The 23,726-nt window shown below is 48.0% G+C and overlaps 1 protein-coding gene across 9 annotated transcripts in view; it reads left to right on the forward strand.

Annotated features, from left to right (window-relative positions):
• SENP7 (SUMO specific peptidase 7) overlaps positions 1–23,726 on the forward strand; it is a 1,759,378-nt gene that overhangs the window by 192,300 nt on the left and 1,543,352 nt on the right. For all 9 annotated transcript variants that reach the window (XM_069637251.1, XM_069637256.1, XM_069637257.1 and 6 more), the window contains one exon: positions 8,516–8,622. In XM_069637251.1, coding sequence (XP_069493352.1) covers positions 8,516–8,622 — 107 coding nt within the window. The remainder of the gene's footprint in view (positions 1–8,515; positions 8,623–23,726) is intronic.

Below are 23,726 nucleotides of genomic sequence, written 5' to 3' on the forward strand. Positions count from 1 at the left end.
GAGTGTTTGTTAATCTCTTAAACCAAGATACCATGGAATTTTTAACGCATGACGTATGTTTACAAGAATCCTGGATTCAGACTAAACCAACATCTGAAGGTTTTAATGTTTTCTTGAATCTGGCCTCCAGAGGTGGAATGGGTCGTTCGTATTCCAGGCTTACTGACATTGGTGAAATGGGGACGGTGTTTAGCAGTAGTGGAAGAAAATAACCTTAAACCACTCATGCAAATGTTAGTCCTGATGATTGGCTGCCACCCGTATCCTCTGAGAGAAAAAAGCAATCATTACTTTCAATCTATATTGGAATTCACTCAAAATTGGATAGACCAATTTCGTAAATACTGTCACAGATCTAATTGATGTTTTCATGCGATGTACTAATCCTTTTATCATAAGTTGTGGAGATTTAAATATCCAATGCTTAGATAGGGATGGTATCGTGATCAATCAAGCTGATATAAAAACTAGGGCAGCCCTGTGGATCCGAGAACTATGTGCCCGGGATCTCTACATGCTAAATGGTCAAGTCATGGGTTACATGCCAGAAAAAACTACTTGGACCCGTAATAAGAAAAAAAGTTCATCTTGATTATTATTTTGTCTCCAGGAATATGCGAGATTTGATTGGCACTTTAACAATCAATCAAACCAAAATGAGTGACCAACATTTACTGACATTAACCTGGAAGCATGCTCAACCCTGTACTGATATGCTTCCTAGCTTATCTTTGCAGATTCCTATGGTGGCAACAGACTTAGGCTTAACCCTTCTGATATTTATGTCCTCACTGAGAAGTATTGTATTAAGTCTTGTCGAAAGAGACAACTTTGGAGGATGTTGCCATTTTATTCGCCTTTAAAGAACAGGAGCCTACTAGGTCTGTCTGCTTCTGTGTGTGCCCTGTTTGTTCTGGTAGAAAAATCAAACTTAGCAAGCCTGCCCCAAGCGGTCGAGCATTCCTCGTGGGGTGCTCCAAGTCTGTCTTTGTGTCGTTGTGGGTCTGTGAGGTCTGTACTAAGCCTCTCAATCTGTCTCGCCCTGCTCTAATTCTTCATGTAGCGATCTTCTGATGCCACCTGTTTTTGCCAGGAACTCTCCCCTGGTCGCTATCCTTAAAGCCTCCCATACCGTGCTTACATAGTCTACGCTTCCCTTGTTTAGTTCTATGTAGTCTATCGTGTCCTGCAGCTCATCTCTGAATGCTTGGTCCATCAGGGCCGTTGTTGGCATGCGCCACATAGGGACGGGGGGGGGGGCCTGGGCCAGTGTGGTTCCAATTTACTATTAGGGGGGAGTGGTCCGAGATTGTCCTTCCCAGGTATTCTGCTCCCTCCATCTGAGGTAGGTGTTCTCTACCAACAAAGATGTAATCCAGCCTCATATGGAGGCCATGTGGGGATGAGAAGTATGAGTAGTTTTGTGTGTGGGGATGAAGCTCCCTCCATATATCAGCCAAGTCTAGGCTGTCTATCAGCGTGTTTACCATAGTGGTGGTAGGCAGTGGTAACGACCTGTCCAGTGTGGGGTCTCGCACGCAATTGAAATCCCCACCCCAGATGAAGAGGCTGTCTCTGTGTGGAGTGGTTATGTCGTACATCAAGGCCAAGTAGGTGGGGATGCTGTTGTTAGGTAGATAAGTGTTCACTATGCATAGCTCTTGCTGTTCGATGTGACCCCATACAATCACATATCTGCCCTCTGGATCGCTAACAAATTTGGATAGTCGAAAAGGGAGTTGGGAGTGAATCCATGTATATACCCCTCTAGCATATTTCGAGTAAGCAGTTCCAAATCCCTGTCCCCCCCAATGTTCCTGAAGTTTGCCCAAAGATATCGCCGTGCAGTGCGTTTCTTGTAAGAGCGCTATTCCCACCTTTTTCCTGTGTAAGTATGACTTGATTCTATTCCTTCGGAGGTAGGTGCTGAGGCCCCTCACATTCCATGTCATCATTTTTACTTCCCCTGCCATGTTACTTTAGGTTGGGAGTTGCTGGTTACGCTGTCCTGTAGGGAGGTTACTCACATAGTGTCTTCCTCCCCAGCCCTTTCCATCTCTTCCGTGTCAATGTATTCTGGAGACTTACCAACTGTTATAACTTTCTTCCGAACGAGTGAATAACCAAAAACGTTTAACTGCAAACTGCCCCCAGCAGTTGCTTCTAACTTCCGGCGCTCAGGGGCTCCCGAGCCTTCTGCGCCTCTCCAGGCCTTTCGGTGCGGGTAGTGTGTAGGCATTTGACCTGCACTTTCCGTGAGGGGGTGTGTCAGCGGTGTATTTGCTCGTGGTTCTTTGTGGTCCTGCCCGATGTAGCTATATTCGCAGTGCGGTCCTTTGTAGTATCTGGTTAAGCGTCTCATCTCCAGCGTGGGACCTTCCATAGGTGTTCATTTCGTTGTCGTTCACTTCTCTTTTATCTGCTTTTCTGTGGGTCCTCTCCGTTCTCCGCTAGATTGTTATGCACCATCCACATGGTTGCCGCCGCTGGGGTCTCTAGGAAGATTTCCTTCCCTTTGCATAAAACATTAAGGCGAAATGGGTATAGCAACATGTATTTTATGTTGAGTGTTCGTAGCCTGGCTTTCACTGGTATGAAAGAATTTCTGGCTCGCTGTACCGTGGGGGTATAGTTAGGGTATATGACTATTCTGGAATCCTGTCTTCTGATCTCTTTGCCTTCTCTGGAGTGTCGTAGTATCGTTTTCCTATCGCGGAAATTGAGGATTTTCGCTATTATCGGGCGCAGGTGCGACCCCGGCGGGGGACGCTTTTGAAGAGATCTGTGGGCGCGCTCCACTGAGAACCCCTGGGAGAATTTTCCTGCCCCTATTTCTTGTAAGAGCAATGTCTCTATAAAGTCTGTAGGGTCCGAGCCCTCCATGTCCTCCGGGACCCCAAGATCCTAACATTATTTCGCCGAGCGCGCCCCTCCGCATCCTCAGATCTCGCCTCCAGCCTCGTTACTTTCAGTTCCAATTCTGTTACCTTTGCCTTCAGGTCTGAGGTGTTAGCGACGTTGTCTCGCAGGGTAGCTTCATTCGTATTTACTCTTTCCGTTAGGTTACTAGCATCCTGGCGCATAAGTTGCATGTCCGCCCTCATTTCCTCTATTTTAGTTTCAATAGAGGTGCGTAGTGCTGCAATAGCTTGGAGGACTAGAGTGTCTTTAGGTTCTGTTTCCAGCTGCGGTGACACTGGATTGGGATCGGGGTCCTGTTGCAGCGGCTGCTTGGGCCTGACCGTCGTGTGGGAGTCCATTGTCATTGATAGTTTTGTCTTTGCTTTAGGGGGGGGCATCTCTGCCTAGGTCCAGTGTACTGTCCTATTCACGCAGTAGGTGGTTCAGTAGTTGGCGCTAGTTAAGTGGGATACTTTTTAGTCCATAGACTCCTTTATGATCAGTTGGTCTTAGTCCCTGGGTCAGCCCTAGCATCGAGTTGTGCGAGTGCCAGGGTTCTTGCTTACTTTGTGCCTTGGGTCAGTGTGCAGGCCAGGCGTTATACAGGTTCAGGGGGCCAACAGTGCACCTTGTCTTGTGTGGAAGTAGTGGCCCCCGGGGGCCCTTTCGGGGTATTTGTCTCTGGTTTGAGGAGGTGACGTCCACGTGGTTGAGGGCAAATCTCAATCTAGATGTGCCAGGCAGCCCTCCGTCTGTGTTACGCAGGGGGTCTGTGTGATGTTTCTGAGACGCTGTCCCCGAAAGCCACGGTGTCAGGTTCGCTGTTACCAAGCCGTTGCTGGGCCCTGGTGGAGCGGGCCGACCAGGCGTTTCACCCCATCCGTTGTCGGAGTAGCCGTGCGCAGCAGAGGGGCCCAGCTCGAGGACCTGCCCTCCATCACGACGGGCCTCCATAGGGATTCCACCCCGCACCTTCTGTGTTCCTAGGTCGGGCGTCTTTACTACTTTTCCGTGTTCAGTAGCCGTGACTTAGGTGGAGTTTGCAAGGGTTCTCGTGAGCGTATCCACTGCTTCAAGATGGTTGGATCTTTCTCTGAATGTGTTTGTTCCCCCCTATCCTGCGTGAGCCAGGGAAGGTCCCTGTGTGGTGCTCAATCTGGGAGCTTGGTGCTTGAAATTTGTTCGAGTTCACACGCCTTTTAGCGTTTTGCTAGTCTATTGCAGGAAATGATCGGTGCTTCCGTCGTACCGGTCCTTGGTTTAAGGGGCTACCCAAATGTTGTTCCTTCCTACGGTCCACTTGATCAGCCCAGCCTGCCCCCAGGTCTATTAACGGAGTAACAACGTGTGTGAGAAGGTTCTGGTTCCGTGACTCACTGTCCCAGGCCGAGCCCCTCTCCCTCCGCGGTCGGGTGTCCTCCGCTTTGTGGGTCACGCTGGGCAGTATCACAGAGCCCCGGTTCTCCTCATTCGGTCGCCTCCCGCCTTCTTCGACGTGTGCTGCAAACTCTCATCTCAGAACAGGTTATCATGCCATGTTCTTTCTGGAGAGGAGCGCCTGCTACCTTTTTTGATATATTTGAAAGGAACTTGGGGTTGGTCACCCTGAGTTACTTGGGGGGCAACCAGACGTGGACTCCCTGCTCACTGTGCTCAGAGAGACAAAGCTTCACCTCACTGATGAGGCCCAACAACGCTGAAACACGTGTATGGGGTTGCTTTTGGTATTCTTGCTCAGAGAGGAATTGCCATAGCATTTCGGTGCTGGACTGCCCATGTGGGCGGGACAAAGACTGATATGTAAATGGATATTTCCCATCTGTGAAAAGTATAGTGAGCAAAAAGCGTGTGCTGCAAACTCTCATCTCAGAACAGGTTATCATGCCATGTTCTTTCTGGAGAGGAGCGCCTGCTACCTTTTTTGATACTTCTTCGACGAGGGCCTCTCGTTTTTCCCACTTCAGGCGTCTTTAAAGAGTCTCCATCCACTATCCCTCTGTCCGAGGGTCCGCCTCTTCCTCCGCTGCAGGGAGCCTCCGGATCTCAACACCTCTCAGGCCCAGAAGCGTTGCACCGCTCAGCGGGTGTAGAAGGTGCAGGTAGGTAAGAGTATTTCCTCTCCTTCCCGGCGGGACCTCTCCTTTCAGGAGCGCCAAGTCTCATCAGCGGCAGCGAGTGCCGCGGGCGCCGCCATCTTGGATGTCAGGGGGGCGTCTCTCCCTCCGCTCCGTTCAAGACTTTGTTAGGTCCGATTTCGTTTCGGAGTGGGGCCGAGTCAGGGGGGAGAGGTTCCCCTTTCCGCAAATGTGATTACCAGTGCTGTCCGTGAAGTTTTTACTGCGTAATTCCACTCGTTTCAGGATCTCGGGCAGGAGCGCCACGAGTGCTCGTCCTCGCTGCATGCGTGCTGGCCACGCCCCCCGGCCACCGATAACAATAAAGCTAAATTAGCCCAACTATCTAAACACTATAAGAAAGAAATTATCAACACAAACAAACTTATTTGATGACAGAATCACTAAGGCCCAATGAAATACATAGGAACTCTTCTTCATCCTCCGTGAAAAGGAATCCCCAATACAACCAGCTGACACTGTCCCAAAGGATAAAATATGGTGTACTAATATACAGAAAGCCCTATCAAATAAAATCTCCTCCCTCCAACTCAAAATAACAACAAAAAAAAGACTCCCTGCCTATCGCTGACCAACTATTACCACTGCCCTCTGAGCACAATACTATTCCACCATTTAGCTTTAAAACAATCTCAATCATTGATACCGAAAAGGTCATTCTCTCCTTGAAACCCTCCAACTGCAAGGGTGACAGCTGCCCAGCGCAAATAATAAAGGATGTGGCCAGAGACTTAGCCCCTTTTTATCTCATAGTTAATCAATTCCTCCTTTAAATCAAACACGGTACCTACCAACCTGAAAGAATCCTGGGTCCTCCCACTACTGAAAAAACAAACCCTCAACCCTTCAATACCTACCAACTATAGCCCATTACCACTGTACCCTTCTTACTCAAAATTATTGATAGAGTAGCTCATCTACAAATTCAAGACTACCTAGAAACAAATATCTGCGAGGCTCACGACAATCAGGATTCCGCCCTCTCATGGCACTGAAACAGCCCTGCTAGACCTTAAAACTAAAATTGAGGAGCTAAAGAACAATGGCAAAACCGCCCTGCTACTGCTGCTGGACTTGTCAGCAGCCTTTGACCTGGTGGACCAAGCAGTTTTATGCAGCCACCTAAGACTCGCTGCCAACTTCACAGGAGAAGCCATTGCTTGGGTTCAATCCTTCTTAGCCAACCGGACTATGAGAGTTTTCTCTACCTCCTCTTGTGGCGATCCCATCCAAATAACATGTGGAGTCCCACAGGGATCCTGCGTTTCACCCACTATGTATAACATCTTCACCAAGCCACTATTTGACAAGTTGGACAGACTGGATGTCACCTACACTAAATATGCAGATGACTTCCATATCCTCATACCCCTTTCGGGCAACTATGAAGAGGACCTGGCTCTGGTGAATAAAATATACATCCTCATTCAGGCATGGATGGCAACCCATGGCCTCTGCCTGAATGACGATAAAACCGAGAGCCTACTCCTCGGATCTGACTCGAACTTAAAAAAACGAACCCCAAACTACACATCTTTTAACATTGACAATAATATCATTAAGGTTATGCCGGAGGTAAAAACTCGAGGATTCTACCTGGACTCCTCTCTTAACCTAAAAAAGCAAGTTAACTCCCTCTCCTCCACCACCGCCTACACCTGTAAATTAATCCGAGCTGCCAGACCATTCCTGTCTTACGCCAGTTCCATTACCCTGGCTAATGCTCTTATCCTGTCCAGACTAGACTACTGCAACGCCCTGTACTCAGGAGCCAACAAGTATGTCACTGACAAACTCCAAAAATTGCAAAATAACGCTCTAAGAGCAGCTTTGAACATCCCTCAAAGAGAGCACATCTCTAAATTCCGGAAAGAGGCCCATTGGCTAAAAATAAAAGACAGAATCCTCCTCAAAGCTATATCCCTCGCCTCTAAATGTCTCAACACTCTAGCATCTCCCTACCTATTGGGAGAAAATCACCAGGAACCTCACCTCCCGACCACTGAGATCTGCCAATACCTTCCTGCTTGACATTCCCAGATTCAAACTTAACCACGGCTGGAGGAACTAGCTTCCCAGTTAAAGCTGCCCAAGCATGGAAACCCTCCCTATTGACCTTAGATGCCCCTTACCGTACACCAGATTCAGAATCAATGCTCTCAAATGGCTTTGTTCCAACAACCTATAACCTCTTCACTCTCTGACAACTACGGTCAAAGCGCCTGTGACTCACTTATCTTCTTACTCATAGTTGTAACCATAGGCTCTTTTATCCGGTACACCCCGCAATGCTCCATGAATAGCAAATTACTACCCTACCTCATTTACTGTATCCACATTATAACAATTGACTATACTGTATCATGTATTGTATTCCACACTGTAATTACATGTATGTACCAAATTGCGACAGGCACTGTAACTAAGCTCCGAGAATTCTTGTATTGCTGCGCCCAGCTGGCCATGGGCTTGGTGCGCATTATCAAATAAACAAACAAACAAATGTACTGTTTACTAAATCAATGGTTATAGTGATATAATGTATGTAAATTATGTACATTTGATTGGCATTGACTTGGAAGTCTTTTTCTGTAAGGTGTACATCAAACCAGAAGAACAATAATTAAAAAGACATTCTGGTGTGGGAACACACACACTTTTGGAGTATCCATTCTTTTGTAGCCATTAGGGCTACTAAGTTAGCACATTACAAATAGAGTTGCGGTCCCCTTTCAGTCTTGCAGTATGCCTCACTGGAGAGGACGATGTCCGAGACCATTTAAAAGGCAGCAACAAATGTTAGGCTGTTAATCTTGTACAGCAGAAGGGACTACCAAACGCAACACCTGTTAACCTATTTGATACAAATCTGGTTTAGAAAACTCTCAAAAATCTAGATGAATGGTGCATGAATGTCGAAGTAAGTTTGAAGTAGCTGTGCCTAATGTACCCAGAGTCTAAAGTGCCCTTTCCTTTGTGCGCCTATTCTTTTGGACTTTGGCATCTGTAAGTTCTGAAATGGAAAGGGACAGGCGGGCGTAGCATGATGTGGTGGACAAGTTTCCTAGCTCTTTTCTAATTCAATAGAGAGTTTGCTTTGCAAAAAAGGTTCCGGTCTTGTCCCTTTTACGTGTAAATCTCAAAATAATGGAGGTAAGGGGATTATCGACTGGGCATAATATAGTTATTTATATTGCTAACTTTAACATTTCTACCATTTTACAATATTTTGGGTTGTTGGACCTTTCCGAGGTGTAGTACATGGTTCACAAAATTGCCTCATGGTCTTGTGTACGTCCAAATGTTTAATTGAAGAGTCATGTTCTCATTTCATTTTGTCTATATTACTTTGCTTTTTGTCTTAAATAACAAAATATGTAGTTTACCATTGTAAAGTCTGTCGGGAAGGTGTTATCTATCAATGTTATTACATATTAAACGATTGTCATTTCAAGTTTTCTCTTTACTTCCTTCATCAGAAGTGCTGGAGATCTTGCAGTGAATATAACAGGACCAGGAATTATAGCTACCACAATAATCGGGCCTTGGGCAGGCCCAGTCTACGTACAGCGGACTTCCCAAGTAGGTAAGGCCAGAGCATTAAATCTCTTCACCTGTATTAGTGCTTGATGCTGTACTTGTACTTAAAGCAATGATTAAAAAATGAATGTATTGAGAATGCTCTCTGGTGACTGACTTCAAACCACTTTACACAGTCTTCAATAGTGGTCTTCATAGAAGCTAAAGATAGCTAGGTTTATCAAAGGATCTTATTTGTGCTTTATTTTGTACCAAATGTCGAACAAAGTAAACATGAGAAGCGTGCAAATTAACCAAAACGGAACTAAAGTAGCCTACCATTAAGCATAGTCAAGATTGTAAATTACTTTTTCTCCAGAAACTGTCACGTTGTCTCCCTGACACATCACTCCTTCACCTCCCATTTTTTGGAGAAGTCCATCTGGCCACCAAAAAGAAATCAAAGAACTAAAACCGGGGGAGGTGGGAGTAAAATTCTGAGGAGCCTCACAAAGGGGGCTTAGAATTCCCAAAAGAGTAATTCTGGCTTAACATGGTGAAACATTCAAGTTCTGACAGTGATTCTTTGACTTTGCACCATTTCAGGAGGTCTTGAATTCAGGACTAAGTTTAGCCATAGATAATTCCATACTTCAACTCTTGGTAGCTTAAAGTGCATGACAATGAAGAATTCCCACGCTTATAGCGCATGGTAGTCTTGACTCTATTAAAGACAAGCCAGCGAGCATTATGCTTTTCTAATTTATTACTGCTTTGACAGCAGTTCAACTTTTTAACATTTTAAACTTTCTTTAAAACATGAAAAACATATTTTTTGTTTCCTCCAAGCTCCACTGGAGGCTCAAACACAAAAGGGGTAGTAGAGTTTTAATCCAAAGGAAAAATGTCTCAAACTACCAGTCCCCATAATCCTCAGGCCCGAGTAGTTCTGGGCTGTCCCTTCTGCCCAATTAGGCTCTGGCTTTGCTTAGAAATGTAAGTCTCCTCATAAGCCCTACTCCTCTTTCTTTGGCAGCGAACACCACATTAAGAACTATTCTCTGCGCAGATAAAGCTCTTCCTCTGACCATTTCCCTCCTGTTCCTACACTTCCGCCTGCACTACCCAGCTGGCTCTGCTTGCGTCCGACTCTATCCCTGGCTCCTGCCCTGGCTGATTTCTGCAGTCACTCCTTCGACACTGGAGTCTTCCCATCCCCCCTGAAGCACTCCCTTGTGCACCCTCTTCTTAAAAAAAAAAAAAACCTCTGTCGACCCCTCCTGCCCAGCTATCGCCCAATATCCATCACTCTCTTCCTGGGTAAGCTCCTGGAAAAGCTGGCTATCTCCCAGCTTAATCTTCACACTGAATCTGTTGGCTGTTTCCATGACCATCAGTCTGGCTTCAGAGCTGCCAGAAGCACGGAAACTGCTCTCCTGAACATCCGTGAAGACCTGCTCTCCAACCTTGACTCTAACACCCATGCGTCCCCATCTTGCTTGATCTCTCCTCTGCCTTTAACCTGGGTATCACTGGTCATGCTCTGGCATGACAGACCTCCTTCCTCTCTGACAGACCCCTCCCAGGTCCAACTTGTGTCCTTCCTCTCTGCTATCTTTTTCTCTACCTGTGGTGTCCCCCAGGGGTCTAACCTCTCTCCCTGGTTGTTCAACCAATACCTTGCACACCGCATCGCCGCTCTCTGCCCCAACTTTCAGTGCTATGCGGATGACACCCAGCTCATTTTCAGGCTACCCTCTGCCTCCTCCTCTCCCTCTCTCATCTCTGTCTGCTATCCAGGAGTGGTGTGCCGCCAACGACCTCTGCCTTAACGCCAGTAAGACTGAGATTCTCCTCATAGGCACACCCGCTCCCTCCTTTCCTGTAACTCTCTGGCCGGCCTCTCTTGGCCCTCTTCCGGCTCCCACCTGCAAGGCTAAAATTCTTGGGGTCATCTTCGATTCCACACTGTCCTTCTCTGCTCACATCTCAGACGTCTCTAAGAAGTCACACTTCCAGCTGCACCTCCTGAGAGGTATTCTTTCTTTTCTCCCCTTCCCCCAGAAGCTTACCGTCTCCAGAGCTCTGGTCCTCTCTAGGTTGGACTATTGTAACAACCTCTTTCTAAATCGGCCTGCTTCTACTCTCCGCCCTCTGCAACTTATCCAGAATGGGACTGCGAGACTTGTCCTTGGCCTCAAGCCCACGGATCGGATCTCTCCAGGACTGAAATCTCTGTACTGGCTCCCAGTGGCTGCGAGGATTAAGTTCAAAACCCTCTGCATCATTCACAAGGCCTTCTGGGGCCTCAATACCTTCAACTATCAGGTTGCTTGATTGTCGTGAAGAGTATGATACCTCTGTCCCCAAGTACCACAGAGCGAGAATAAAAGATTACTCCCTATGCAATCATTGAGGCCACAGGTGGGTAGTTCTTGAAGCCGGAACCACGGAATGTCGAACCCCAAGGCAGCTGCAAAGGAAAACCTTTATTAGCAATCAAATGAGTACAGTACAAGAAAACAAACAGGATAAAGAGCAGTGCTTACCTAAGCTGAAGGGTGATGGGGCCCAGAATCTTATGCTGGGTGATAATTCCGTGGAGGGGCACGTGAGCTGGTTTCCCCGATGGCAATAGGGAGAGGAACAGTAGACTGGGTATGGACCCAGCCTGCCCTCCTGTAACTGATGAAACGAGCGAAAGGAACCAGAATCCAAAGTACTTGGTAACGCAATGCTGTGAAGAGGTAATCCGAGGCAGTCCAAAAATCGTTCCGAGTTCAATTGATCCAGCAAAAACAGAGCCAAAGGACGTGACCAAAGCAAAATCTGTGTAGCAATCAAAGAGTCGAGAGCCGTGAGACACAAGGTAATCATACGCCGTACAGAGTCCTCCAAAGAACAGCTGTGAAGCGCGGAACTGCGGAAGTTCAGCGCTTAAGTAGCGGGCGCTTCCGCATCACATGATCCGCGAGTGAGACGGATGATCGCATCACGTGACTCGCAAGCGCGACACGTGAGCGCTGTTTAGATCTCAATGATTGCGGAAGTGACTTTCTTCACGCAGCGTCCTGCAGCCGGCTGCGCGCAGTGTCCTATAGCCGGCGTCTGCGAGCTCCCTCCTGCAGACGTCATGACAGGCGCCAGCAAAGGAACGGGGAAACCCCAAACCTGCGGATGTGGCCCTTGGGGTAAACCCCCTTACGTGACACCGTCCACTGTGAGTGACAGGTAATGGGAAAATGGCTGTGGTAACTGAGGCAGTGTGAGTGTTGCCTGTCCTAGATGCTTGTGAAATAGGGACAGAATGAGAGGATAGCGTGACATCAACTCTCTCTTCCTAAATATCTTCCCTCTCGAGCTCTTCGCTCATCCGCCTCCAAATCCCTCAGGGTCAGTCGCTTCTCTAAGCAACGAGTTGGTGGTAGATCTCTTTCTTTGGCTGGTGCCTCCCTCTGGAACAGCCTCCCTTCCTCCCTCAAACTTGAGGAGAACCAAATCTGGTTACGGAAACACCTCAAAACCTTTCTCTTTACTTCTGCTTTTTCTCCTCCTCTCCTCTGCTGACCTCCTGGCTGTAACCTTTACTGCATTGGCTACCTGGACACCCTCTGACCCAGGTCCTACCCCTGCCAGAGTCGCACACCCGTACTGCCCACCTGGCACCCCCGCACTTGGCACTTTTTCTGTATCCCTACAGTCCCCCTTCCAACCATATGACACCTGATGTCCGCACTTACCCTGCACTTGCCACTTGCTGGACGTTACTTACTTATTGTTATCTTCCCATGTACAGCACTGTCCCCCCCCCCTTCCAACGCACTTGCGCGATCTGAATGACACCTGGCCTAGTAGGATCGTTGTCCATCCTACCTCTGTTCCCCTCCCTTGCCTCGTTGCGCCTCGAAACACTTGTGTATAGTCGCGTTATAAATGCCATATCATATCATATCACTAGGTCTGGGGTGTCCCCAAAGATTGCCCTGCCGTTCCAGGCTTCCATGTTCTGTAGCCACCAATGCAGCTCTGTAAGGGCTTCTTGATCTAGGGTGACAAACTGGTGGTAGCCTAGGCCCCCTTCGAGATGCTTGATCTTCAATCTCTGAAGAGCTCTGTAGTGTAGCAGCCCCGGAAATATTGCCTGGATTGAGGCCACGAGGAGGCCCACTATCCAAGCCAGATTGCGAAGCAAAATAACTTTCTTTGCTATCACCGCTCTCAGTTCATTCTTTTTGTCCTTAACCTTTTGCGTTGGCAACTCGAGCGAGGCTTTTCTGGTTTCTATAATGAACCCTAGAAACTCTATCCACTGCGCGGGCCAGAGGTCTGACTTCTCAGCGTTCATGACAAAACTGAGGGAGCATACTAGGTTGCGTACCCATCCGGCCTGTGGCAATCGCAGGTCGCTGGCACTCTGACCTAAGATGAGGCTATCGTCCAGGTAGACAATGATCCTGATCACTCACTCACTCACTCACTCACTCACTCACTCACTCACTCACTCACTCACTCACTCACTCTCACACACATGGCTGCTGCCACTGGTCTCATAATTTTGCTGAAGGCCCATGGTGTGGACGCTAGACCGAAGGGGAGGCACGTGAACCTCCAGATCTCTGTGCCCCACTGGAAACTAAGGTTTCTCCGATGGTCACCGCTATCGGGATGGTAAGATTCGTGTCTTTGAGGTCTAACCGGACGAGCCAGTCCCCCGCCCCGAGTAGGTCTCGAAGAAGGTGTATTCACTCCATCTTGAAGGGTCGGTACGTAATCCATTCGTTCAGACTCTTCAAGTTTATCACTGGTCTGACCTTCTCTCCCCTTTGCACTAGGAACATGTTGCTGAGGAAGCCCTGGTCCTCTTGCACTTCTTGCTCGATTGCTCCTTTGTCTGCTAGACTGTGTAATTCGCTAAAGAGCAGCTCCTGCTCCTCCAAGGGCATGAACATCGCTGATTATCACACTTGCGAGGGGTTGCTTACAAATTCTAGTTGCATGCCTGAATTCGCTTGCAGTACCCATGCATTGCAGGATAATTTGCGCCATGCATGCCAAAATAAGCGCGTTCTGCCCCCCACTTTTGGGGTAAACGCCTTTACAGTATTCGCCGCCTGGTGTACTTTGTTGCCTGTAGGCACCTCTACAATTCCTGGGGATACAGGCTCTGGCCAGAAATAATCTATCATGTTGTCAGCTTTCCCAGTACTGTGCCCTGGGTCCTTGGGGTCTTCTATGTGCGCCAAAATGACAGGACGCCTGATCCCCCGCCGCTCAGTCCCTGCAAAACCTGTCTAGGGAATATTATCTTAGCTTATCTTGACATCCTCGCCACGCTCGGTCCGCTCCTTTCCTTAAGTTTTTTGATGCTTTGGTGACAAAGGTGGCCATCTTTGGATCTAGGTCTGGGGTGTCAGTTACTTTGCCTGGCAGGTCAGGCCTAGGGCACTCCGCCCTCATCTTGGACCAGCTGTCCAACAGTCTTCTCATGTGCTGTGCCATATACTGCGCCACTCTGGGCGATGGCACCCATTCAGTGGATCCAGGATGCATTATTGCCTCTGGGTTGAACATGTCGGCAAGACCCTCTTCATCTTCTTCCAGAGTCTGTTCGGAGACCTTGGATTTTTGAGGAGTTTCCTCTTCCTCCCCACCTTCATCGTCCGGTGAGTAACCGGCATCCTCTTCCTCCCCTTCATTGTTCACCCCTGGGGCAGGAGGTCGAGAGCCTGACACTGTCACCCTCATTAGAAAGGCTTTATTCAGCCTACTGACCGGGTCGACTGGCTCTTGGGGTCCCAAGTCTACCCCATCCATGTGGCTCGGGGGCATGAAAGAGGAGGTCCTCTTCCGAGCCTTTTTACAGCCCTGTTGATAAACCCCTGATTCAGGGTGTTGTGCTGAGGTTCCCTCTGCAGGGCTAAGTGCCCTTCTTTTCCTGGACTTGTCCTGCTCTGCCTTCTGCTTACTAAGCATGGCCTCTAACTGGTCCAGTCTTTGTGTTGGGAGCAGCACTCCTTCTGATACTGCTTGTGACAATGAGTCACCTAACACTCTTTTAAAACTGAGGGAGAGGTCTTCTTCCTCTCCTGCAGCCTCCTCCACCCATTCCTCTGAGCTCCACCCAGGGGAGGTGCTCTGTGACACTGTGGGCTCCCGATAATGTGCCATTGTTTACTGCTCGGCCACGCAAGCTGCTAGGGTGAACGCAGCTGTTATAGGCCCACAGAGTATCTGGCAAGCATGCTATGCACTTTTACCCCCCCCCCTTTTTTTTCTTTACAATCTTATTTGCGTAGCGCAGTCAGGATAACATGCGCTCACTGCAGTGCTTTGTTTGACGGAGGCGCGGTGCTTGCCGGGGTGTAACTGCTCTGAAATGCGTCCCTGAAGGGTCCTAACGCCCCGTCGGACGATCGTGTGGCGTTGTGGAGCGAAATGGGCTCCTGCTGGGTTTTAGAGGCCTGTGCTGGCTGTTACTGTAGGGAGGGGAGGCCGGCTGCCTCATGCGGGCGTGATCGCCTTTGGCTCCAGCCCTGACCTCCTGAAGCGAGGAAAACTAAGCAGAACGAAATGAAACCCTGCCGCGTATTAAAAAGGACTTGCCAGTACATAGGAACACACGATATGACTAGCGCAGCGTTACAGATATTCTTAATGTATCCCCACATTAACTAGACCACTGAAATTGGTGAACGCACGCGTGTCTTACAAATGTTCTAGCGTGTTATCTACACAAAATATCTGTATGCAATTAAATACGTTCCATATTGTAAACGTGACAGAAGATTCACTTATCTGTGAAAGCAGCAATAAAGAGAGGAGTAGGACTTACCAGGAGACTTACTTCTAGGCAAAGCCAGAGCCTGATTGAACAGAAACTACTCAGGGCCCGTGGATTATGGGGATTGGTAGTTTCTTGAGACATTTTACCTTTGGATTAAAACTCTACTACCCCTTTTTGTGTTTGAGCCTCCACAGGAGCTCGGAGGAAACAAAAAATGTGTTTTGAAAGTTTAAAATGTTAAATTACTGTGCGAGCAGTAATAAAGAAGAAAAGCATAATGCTCGGCTTCTGTCTCGACATAGAATACCATTAAAAGGTATCCTTCCTCCATCTCGGTCGTTGTTCCATCTCCTATAAGGCAACTGCAGCCTTGAACCATCACTTCCCAAAAAATAGGTTTCCTCTTAAGCCTGAGCTTGCAAGGGTGAAGCTGAATGATTTAAAATGTAGTTGCTATCAGTTTTCCTTAGATAAGACTTAAATATGAATCTGACTGTATCATGAGAGGTTTTGATGAATTTTACATTGGCATAGGAGAGCGCTTGCAATTGTGATATTTTGTCCAGCGACTGCTGTTCTATCCCAACCAAACCCATGGCCTCTTGAATACTTGCTTGCAGCCATTGCCTTGCCTGTTGCCCAACGCTTTATTTGGCGAAGCAGTTGAGGATGCGCTTAAAAGCACAAAGGAGGAATATGATCCCCTCAAATCCCTAGGACTGCTCACTAACAAACCCTTTGGGCAGAGAAGGGGCTCAAACTGGGCTCAAACTCTCACCGGTTTAGAGGACAGAACTCACTGCACTCCTCCAACTACAACCAGGATGGGCAAGGTTCATCCTGGGGTTCTTCACAAGGGCAGTCCTCCCAACAGGATTTTCAAAAAGGCAAAAAAATGTCCAGAAGTAGGGACAGATCCTCCTCCTCAAGACGGGGCTCAAACCCTCCTAGCACAACGACCACCCATTAGAGGTTCCCTCCCATGCCACTACAGTAGGAGGTCGTATTTCACACTTTACCCACGCATGGGAGGGGATCACTTCGAACAAGTGGGTACTTCTCACTGTGGCGAGGAGGATATTGCATAGAGCTAATTCAAACACCAGCCAACCAACGGCCAAGACAAACAAAGACAGACTTCAAAGGAAGAACGACGCATCCTGTTGGAAGAAGTCAAAGCACTGCTTCTGAAGGACGCCATAGAAATCGTCCCGGCAAACCAGATAAACAAGAGTATTTATTCAATATACTTCCTTGTGCCGAAAAAAGACTTAACAATGCGCCCTGTCCTAGACCTGCGCCCTGCAACACCTATCCCAAGCCACAAAATTCCCGCATAACAACGCTACAGGAAGTAATCCCACTGCTAAAACGGGACTACAAGGAAACCTTGGATATGAAAGATGCATACTTTCATATTTCAATGTTCCCAGCGCACAGAAGATTCTTGTGCTTCAAGATAGCGAACCAACACTAACAATTCAAGGTGATACCCTTCGGCATAGCCTCTGCTCCAAGGATAGTCACCAAAGTACAAGCGGTAGCGGTAGCGGCAACGCACCTGTGCAGAGAATCAATCCCAGTGTACCCTTACCTGGGCAACTGGCTGATAGCCAGGGAAACCCCCAAATTTGCAAGCAAAATACCCAGAGAACAATCAATCTTCCATTCCAATTGGTATTCTCTGTCAACGAGAAAAAATCTCGCTCCAAGCAAAACAGTTCTTAGGAGCTGTCATAAAAACAGAAGAGGGTCTTGTCTTTCGGTCGAACGAAAGAGTGCAAAACATACTGCTGCAAATACCACAGTATCTAGCCGGTCGGCAAGTAACCGTACGCAAAGCAATGAGTTTGCTTGAGATGATCACTTCATGCATTTCCCAGGTCCCGCAAGCACGCCTGTGCATGTGCCCAATGCAAGAGTGGTTAGCGAAACAGTGGTCTCAGGCAAGCTGTCAGTGGGCCGATCTAGTGGTTGTTTCGCTAACCCTAGTTCAAGTGCTACGCTGGTGGACAAAGGAAAACCTGTAAAAGGGAAAACCTTTTCACAACCCAACACTGCAAGCAGTTGTCACAACAGACGAATCACTCACTGGGTGGGGAGCCCATTACCTTCACCACACAGTGCATGTCCTGTGGACACAGATCACAGCCCAAAATCACATAAACCTTTTGGAACTGCTAGCAGTGCTCAAGGCCCTACAAGCTTTCAAAGTGCTCCTGCCAGGCCAGACGGTACAAGTCCTCACAGACAGCACCACTGCCATGTTTTACATAAAGAAGCTGGGTGGGGGGCACACACTCTCCATCAGAGTCTGTCCAGGCTAGCACAAAAGATGTGGAAGTGGGCACTCAAGCGGGGCATGTTCCTAACATCGCAACATGTTCCAGGGGAACTCCATTCTCTGGCAGACTCATTAAGCAGAGATCCTCTACCTGAAGAACATGAATAGCAGCTCGACAAAGACATCTTAGAAGATATCTTCTTCCTCTGGGGCTATCCCCTTTTAGACCTGTTCGCTACAAAATCAAAACAAACAATGCCCAGACTTTGCATAAAGGTTTCCCCAAAACGAATCCAAGGGGAACGTCCTGTGGATGAACTGGTTGGGGAAATTTGCCTACGCTTTTCCCCCAACCCACTACTGAGCAGGTTGGTGAACAAGATACACCAGGAACAAGTGACACTAATCCTAGATGCTCCTATGTGGGCGAGACAACCTTGGTATCCAGATCTGCGCAAACTGGTGATGTGCTACCCAATCAAACTCTCGTGCCCCTTCAACATGCTCACACAGCACGGGGGGACAACGTTCCAACCTCACCCTCAGTCTATGAACTTGGCAGCTTGGCTCCTGAAGTCAGAGTTTGGCCATTTAAAGCTACCTCAAAGGTGTATGGAAATCCTCAAGGAGGCATGCAAACCAAACACTAGACACTGTTATTTTAGGTTTGTAATATGGTTCTAGTCAAAAAATGTAAACCCAATAGATTGTACTCCATCACACATTCTCCGTTCATGCTCCACTTACTAGACTGCGGTCTAGTACTCAACTCCATCAAGTTTCACCTAGCGAGACTATCCGCGTACACCACTTCTCAAAGCAAGTTGTCCTCGTGGAAAGTCCCTGTCATTAAGGCATTCATGGAGGGAGTAAAAAGACTTTACCCTCCCATTTCAAACCCACCTCCAGGGTGGGACCCAAATGTGGTACTTGTAAAGCTCATAGGCTATCACCTCCATAAGAGGAGTCGGGGAACTACAAGCTTTGTCAGTGCAAAACCCTTTCTTTGTGATCCACAAAGACCAGTTGGTACTAAGAACACACCCTAGGTTTTTACCTAAGGTCATATCCAAGTTCCATGTCAACCAGTCCATCGAACCAGCTTCCTTCAAGCTCTGCTGAGAAAAGACTCCATACATTAGATTTAAGGAGAGCGGTCCTTTACTATATAAACAAGACCTCTATGAAAAACAGACCAGCAGTTTGTCTCCATGGCACTGGGCAGGGAGGGAGATCACATTTCAAAGAACACCATCTCCAAATGGATAGTGAAATGCATACAACTCTGCTACTCTCTATCAAAAAATGCTCTGCCTTTCACACCAAGAGCTCACTCTACCAGAGTTACAGGAACTACTTTGGCATTCATTGCAAACGACCCGCAAGACGCAATTTGCAAAGCAGCTACATGGAGCTCCATACATAATTTATCTCAGCATTACTGCATTGACACACATTCTAAAGCAGATGCACAGGTGGGACAGGCAGTGCTAAAACATCGATTTGCCGCTGTACCTTCTCACAACCCACCACCTTCTCCAGACGCTGCTTGCTAATTTATGCATAGCATGTGATCTAAGCAGATCCACAAGCCTCAGAAGGGATACATTACTCACTGTAATCGTATTTCTGATGCTTGTATCTGCTTATATTCACAAGCGCCCATCCTTCCTCCCCTGTGGAGTAGAAGATGCATAGATATTTCTCTAGCTTTATCTGCTCTAATCAACTTTATTACATCTGTACTCGCGCTACACTTCATGCTACCTCATCTCAGAACAAAACAATCTGAGGGACCTTGACTTGTGAAGGACCATGGGGTACAGTAGACGTCACACTAGGGATAGTATTACTGGCACGCCCTGTCGACGTCCCTTTTTGAGTTTCGAATACAAAATATTTAATTCTGCGCAGCTACCACTAGATGTCGGCCTATACATAGCATGTGAATCTAAGCAGATAAAAGCATCAGAAATGGTGAGTAATGTATCCCATCCAGCTTTAGCTGCTTTGGAAATTCTCTACGGCACAGGGTGCTGTGCATCAATGCGTTCGACTCAATGTCCCTCCGGGGCCTCCGTCTCAAGGCTGCAGTTCAGTTTTTCCGAGTAAGCTATTGCTTCGTGAACTACAGCGCTCTTCATATTATTTCTTCGCAGTTGTGAAAATGTCGTCTTCTTCAGCTCCGACAACCCCGACGACCGGGTTTAAGAAATGCCAAGACTTTGGCGCTTGAATGTCGCTGACGGACCAACATCTGAACATCTGGTGTGTTAGTGATGTCTTTGTGTGGAGCACAAGACCGTGACCTGTCACTCGTGTCCATCAATGACAGAAAAAGTTCTGAAGAGGCATAAAGGGAAATTGGCAGTAGGTAGACTCCCCCAAAAAATCCCATTCGACTACCCAATCGAAAAAAAATTCTTCGATGAAGCAAGAGGTGACTTTCCTCGGCAGATGAAAGCTAAAAGGTTTAGGTCACAGAGTGGCTCTCACCACTCCTCGTCATTGACGAGAAAAACGAAGAAAAGGCAGCATAAATCGCATACTTCGTCTTGCTCGTCCGACTCTTCTCCAGAGAGGAGTATATCTTGCCCTACTAAGGCCTCTAGTTCGGCTGAATGGGAATCATTCAGGATGGAAATTATGAATTTTTCGAGAGACCAACTCCCTCGGAACAAGTAGGCCATGCTCCCGTCGTGCCCTCTGAAGCTGGTAAGGAAAGGTCTAGAGCCATATCCTGTGCACCCTCGAGCCCGGGGCGAAAGCCAGATTTTCATTGAAAGCCGGCGAGCCCTTGAGTCGATGAAAAATCATTGATGACACCGTTGAGTCATCGAAGTCCGTCATGGACAAAGTCCACTGACGAGTAGACATCAAAACTATCGACTCCATCAGCGTCCAAGACACCGACTTCATCAACGCCAAAATCAAGTTTAGCAACGACTTCATCGGCATCGGGCTTGAAGCCATCGACGCCTTTACCGGAAATTCAAAAATCCTTTAAACCATTGCCAAAAAAGGATTTTTTTTTTTAATCTGTCACGTCGATGTATGAAGACTATGAGCCTTCAGAAGACAATCCCCTTTTTGGGTTACAATATGGCACACCTAATGTTCCTGATGGTTTTATATCGGAGGTGTCTAGGATGAGGATGCAGGACCTGTGTGATAAGTTGCAATCAGCCAGTGGAGTGGACACCTCCAGAAATTTATTTTGGCAAGCCAGACCCGGCAGATCACGTAGATGCCTCTTACAGGCAATTAATGACCAAGGTCACTGGTTTTTCTGGGATGGAGCAGGCCTGCCTTCCCATTCGGACAGGATGACCTCAGGGATATCCTGGACAAAGTTCCTCAAAGGGATCCAATCCTACCATTTCATGTTGCTCTACAAAAAAGAGTAAGTGCGAATTGGGAAGCACAAAATCAAGTCTGGCAGTCAATAAAATGTGACTAAAACAATATAGACAGTCAAGTAGTGACCCCAGCTATTTGTCTCAACACCCTACCCCAGAAAGCCTGGCGGTATAAGCAGCAGCCTCTACCTCCAAATAAGCTGCCTATCGGACCATTCCACCAGATCTGTATGATAAGCATATTAGACGCCTGGTCAAAGAAAGTATTTTCTGCCGGGAGCATGGCTCTCAAGTCTGCCAACTCTAAGTGTGCCCTTGCAAAATGTACCTTCACCCTATGGACTGTGTATCCATGCCGGCTGAACATATTCCTGAAGGGGGAAGAAAGAGACTGCTTCCCGGACGTTGTAAGAGATGGGAAAGAGGCCATGTATGATTCTCTACAGTCAGGTTCGGATTCTGCTGGCAGTATAAGCAGAGCCATGGCGGCAAGCACCGTGATATACAGGTTTGATGTGACCTGCAGTCTAGACTCCTTAATATGCCTTTTGACGAGTCATCTTTTTGACAGTAAGACTGACGGAAGCCTTGAGAAGCTGCATATACCGAAGATGGCAGCCATGTCTCTAGGTGCCGCCATCAGGCAGCCTCATCCTTTTCCCCACAGTGGACCTTCTTGGAGGAGTAGATCCTTTCGCTTCTACTCCTCAGTTGGAAGAGCGAGAGGAATAGCTGGCCACAGAAGATTCCCTCGTGGTGGACGAGATAGAGGTGCAAAGCCCAGGCAAGCAGCAGCATCTTTACTATCAGCCACTGCTTCAGCCACCTCAAAACCTCTCTGAGGTCTTGACTCACGACACCCCGCTGGGAGGCAGACTGTCTCAGCATCTGAAAGAATGGCAAGTCATTACTTTGGATGCTTGAGCATTAGAAACCATAGCCCAAGGTTACTGCTTCCCCTTAAATGGGAGACCTCAGAATCATCCACCGGGAAACCATTAGTTAAAGGTTCCAGAACCATTCCTTTTGCAGGAAACATTGAGCCTGCTAGAGAAAAAGTGCTATAGAGCCAGTACCTGTAACGGAGAGGAACAAGGATGGTACTCTCCATATTTCCTAATCCCCAAGAAGGACGGAGGACTGAGACCATGAGATATGAACAAGTTCCCCAGGAAGGACAAGTTCAAAATGTTAACACTTTCTCAGATCCTTCAGGCCCTCCAGCTCCAGGATTGGATAGTGTCATTGAACCTTCAGGATGCTTATTTTCATGTGCCCATCCATTTCAAGCAAGAAAGTATCTGGGGTTTGCGGTTGGTGGTTCTCATTAGCAGTTTTGAGTTCTGCCATTCGAGCTGACCTCAGCCCCAATTGTATTCACCAAACTGATGGCGGTGGTGGCAGCGAGTCTCAGGAGAGGGGGGATTCACATCTACCCCTACCTGGACGATTGGCTGATCGGGGCATGTTCTCCCGAACAAGTTCTGGATCATCTAAGCATAACCTGCCGCTCTCTCTCACAAACTGGGCTTCTCTATCAATTAAAAAAGTCCCAAATGATACCATCTCAAAAGCTCCAATTCATTGGGGCTGTACTGGATACATCCTTGGGGGGGATGGGGGGGAGGAGGGGGAGAGAACCTTGTCACCCGAGGTGAGGGCTCAACACATTCTGCCGATGGTCATCAAATTGTGCCAGTGCCCAGCGTCTCCCGGACTTACTTCTTAAGGGTGCTCGGCCTCATGGCATCCAGCATTTTCCTGGTACCAGAGGCTCGCCTGAGAATTAGATCCCTTCAATGGGCTCTCGGGACACAATGGTCTCAATTCTGGGGCAACATGTCAGACCTACTTCAGGTTCCAAACTGGGTCGCACAGGATCTCCTGTGGTGGGCCTGCGAGGGCAACATTCTGAATGGAGAACCGTTTGGGCAACCATGGCCAGAGATGACTGTAATTACGGACGCCTCACTCACTGGGTGCGGATCCCCACGCCAAGGTTCTGGCAATCACGGTTGTTGGTCTCCATCGGAGTCCAAACTGCATATAAACCTTTTGGAGCTGAGACCAATCGGCCTTTCGCTGAAGGCTTTTCTGCCCTCTTTACGGGGAAAGAATATCTGGATAATGGCGGACAACACGTTGGCCATGTACTACCTCAACAATAGAGGAGACGTAGGATCACAACTGTGCAGAGAGGCAATGCATCTCTGGATCTGTGTAATACAAGAAGGAATCTACTTATCGGCAGTTCACCTAGCCGGAGTGTGGAGAATATGGTGACGGACGCTCTGAGCAGGCAGAGCACAGTCTCCCACGAGAGGGGAACTAGCTCAGGAAGTCTATCAAGAGATCTTCATCCTTTGAGGGAATCCCTCAGGTGGATCTGTTTGCGACCAATGTCAACTGGAAGTGTGGGGACGCATTCGTAGTCGACTGCGAGTTTCCGCTTCTGTACGCGTTTACTCCAGTCATCTTCATCCCTCACGTGATCAGGAGGTTGAGAAAATTCTGGAAATCCATGATCCCAGTTGCTCCAGATTGGAACAGGAGGACATGGCACCTGTAACGCTCACCTGATTCCCACGGAGGCGCTGGTCTTGGCAGGAAGGTGTCTGTGACCCGAAAAGTGATGTGCAGGACTCGATTTGCTTCTGGGGCCGAACCTCTTCGCACTGTGTGTCGAACTCGAAGAGTGAGATTTCTGCAGGTGAAAGAATATGGGGTTAATGATCTGGGTTGTT

Source organism: Ambystoma mexicanum, chromosome 7p, assembly GCF_040938575.1.
Source record: "Ambystoma mexicanum isolate Mex_15411 chromosome 7p, UKY_AmexF1_1, whole genome shotgun sequence".
NCBI classification, from domain to species: Eukaryota; Metazoa; Chordata; class Amphibia; order Caudata; family Ambystomatidae; genus Ambystoma; species Ambystoma mexicanum.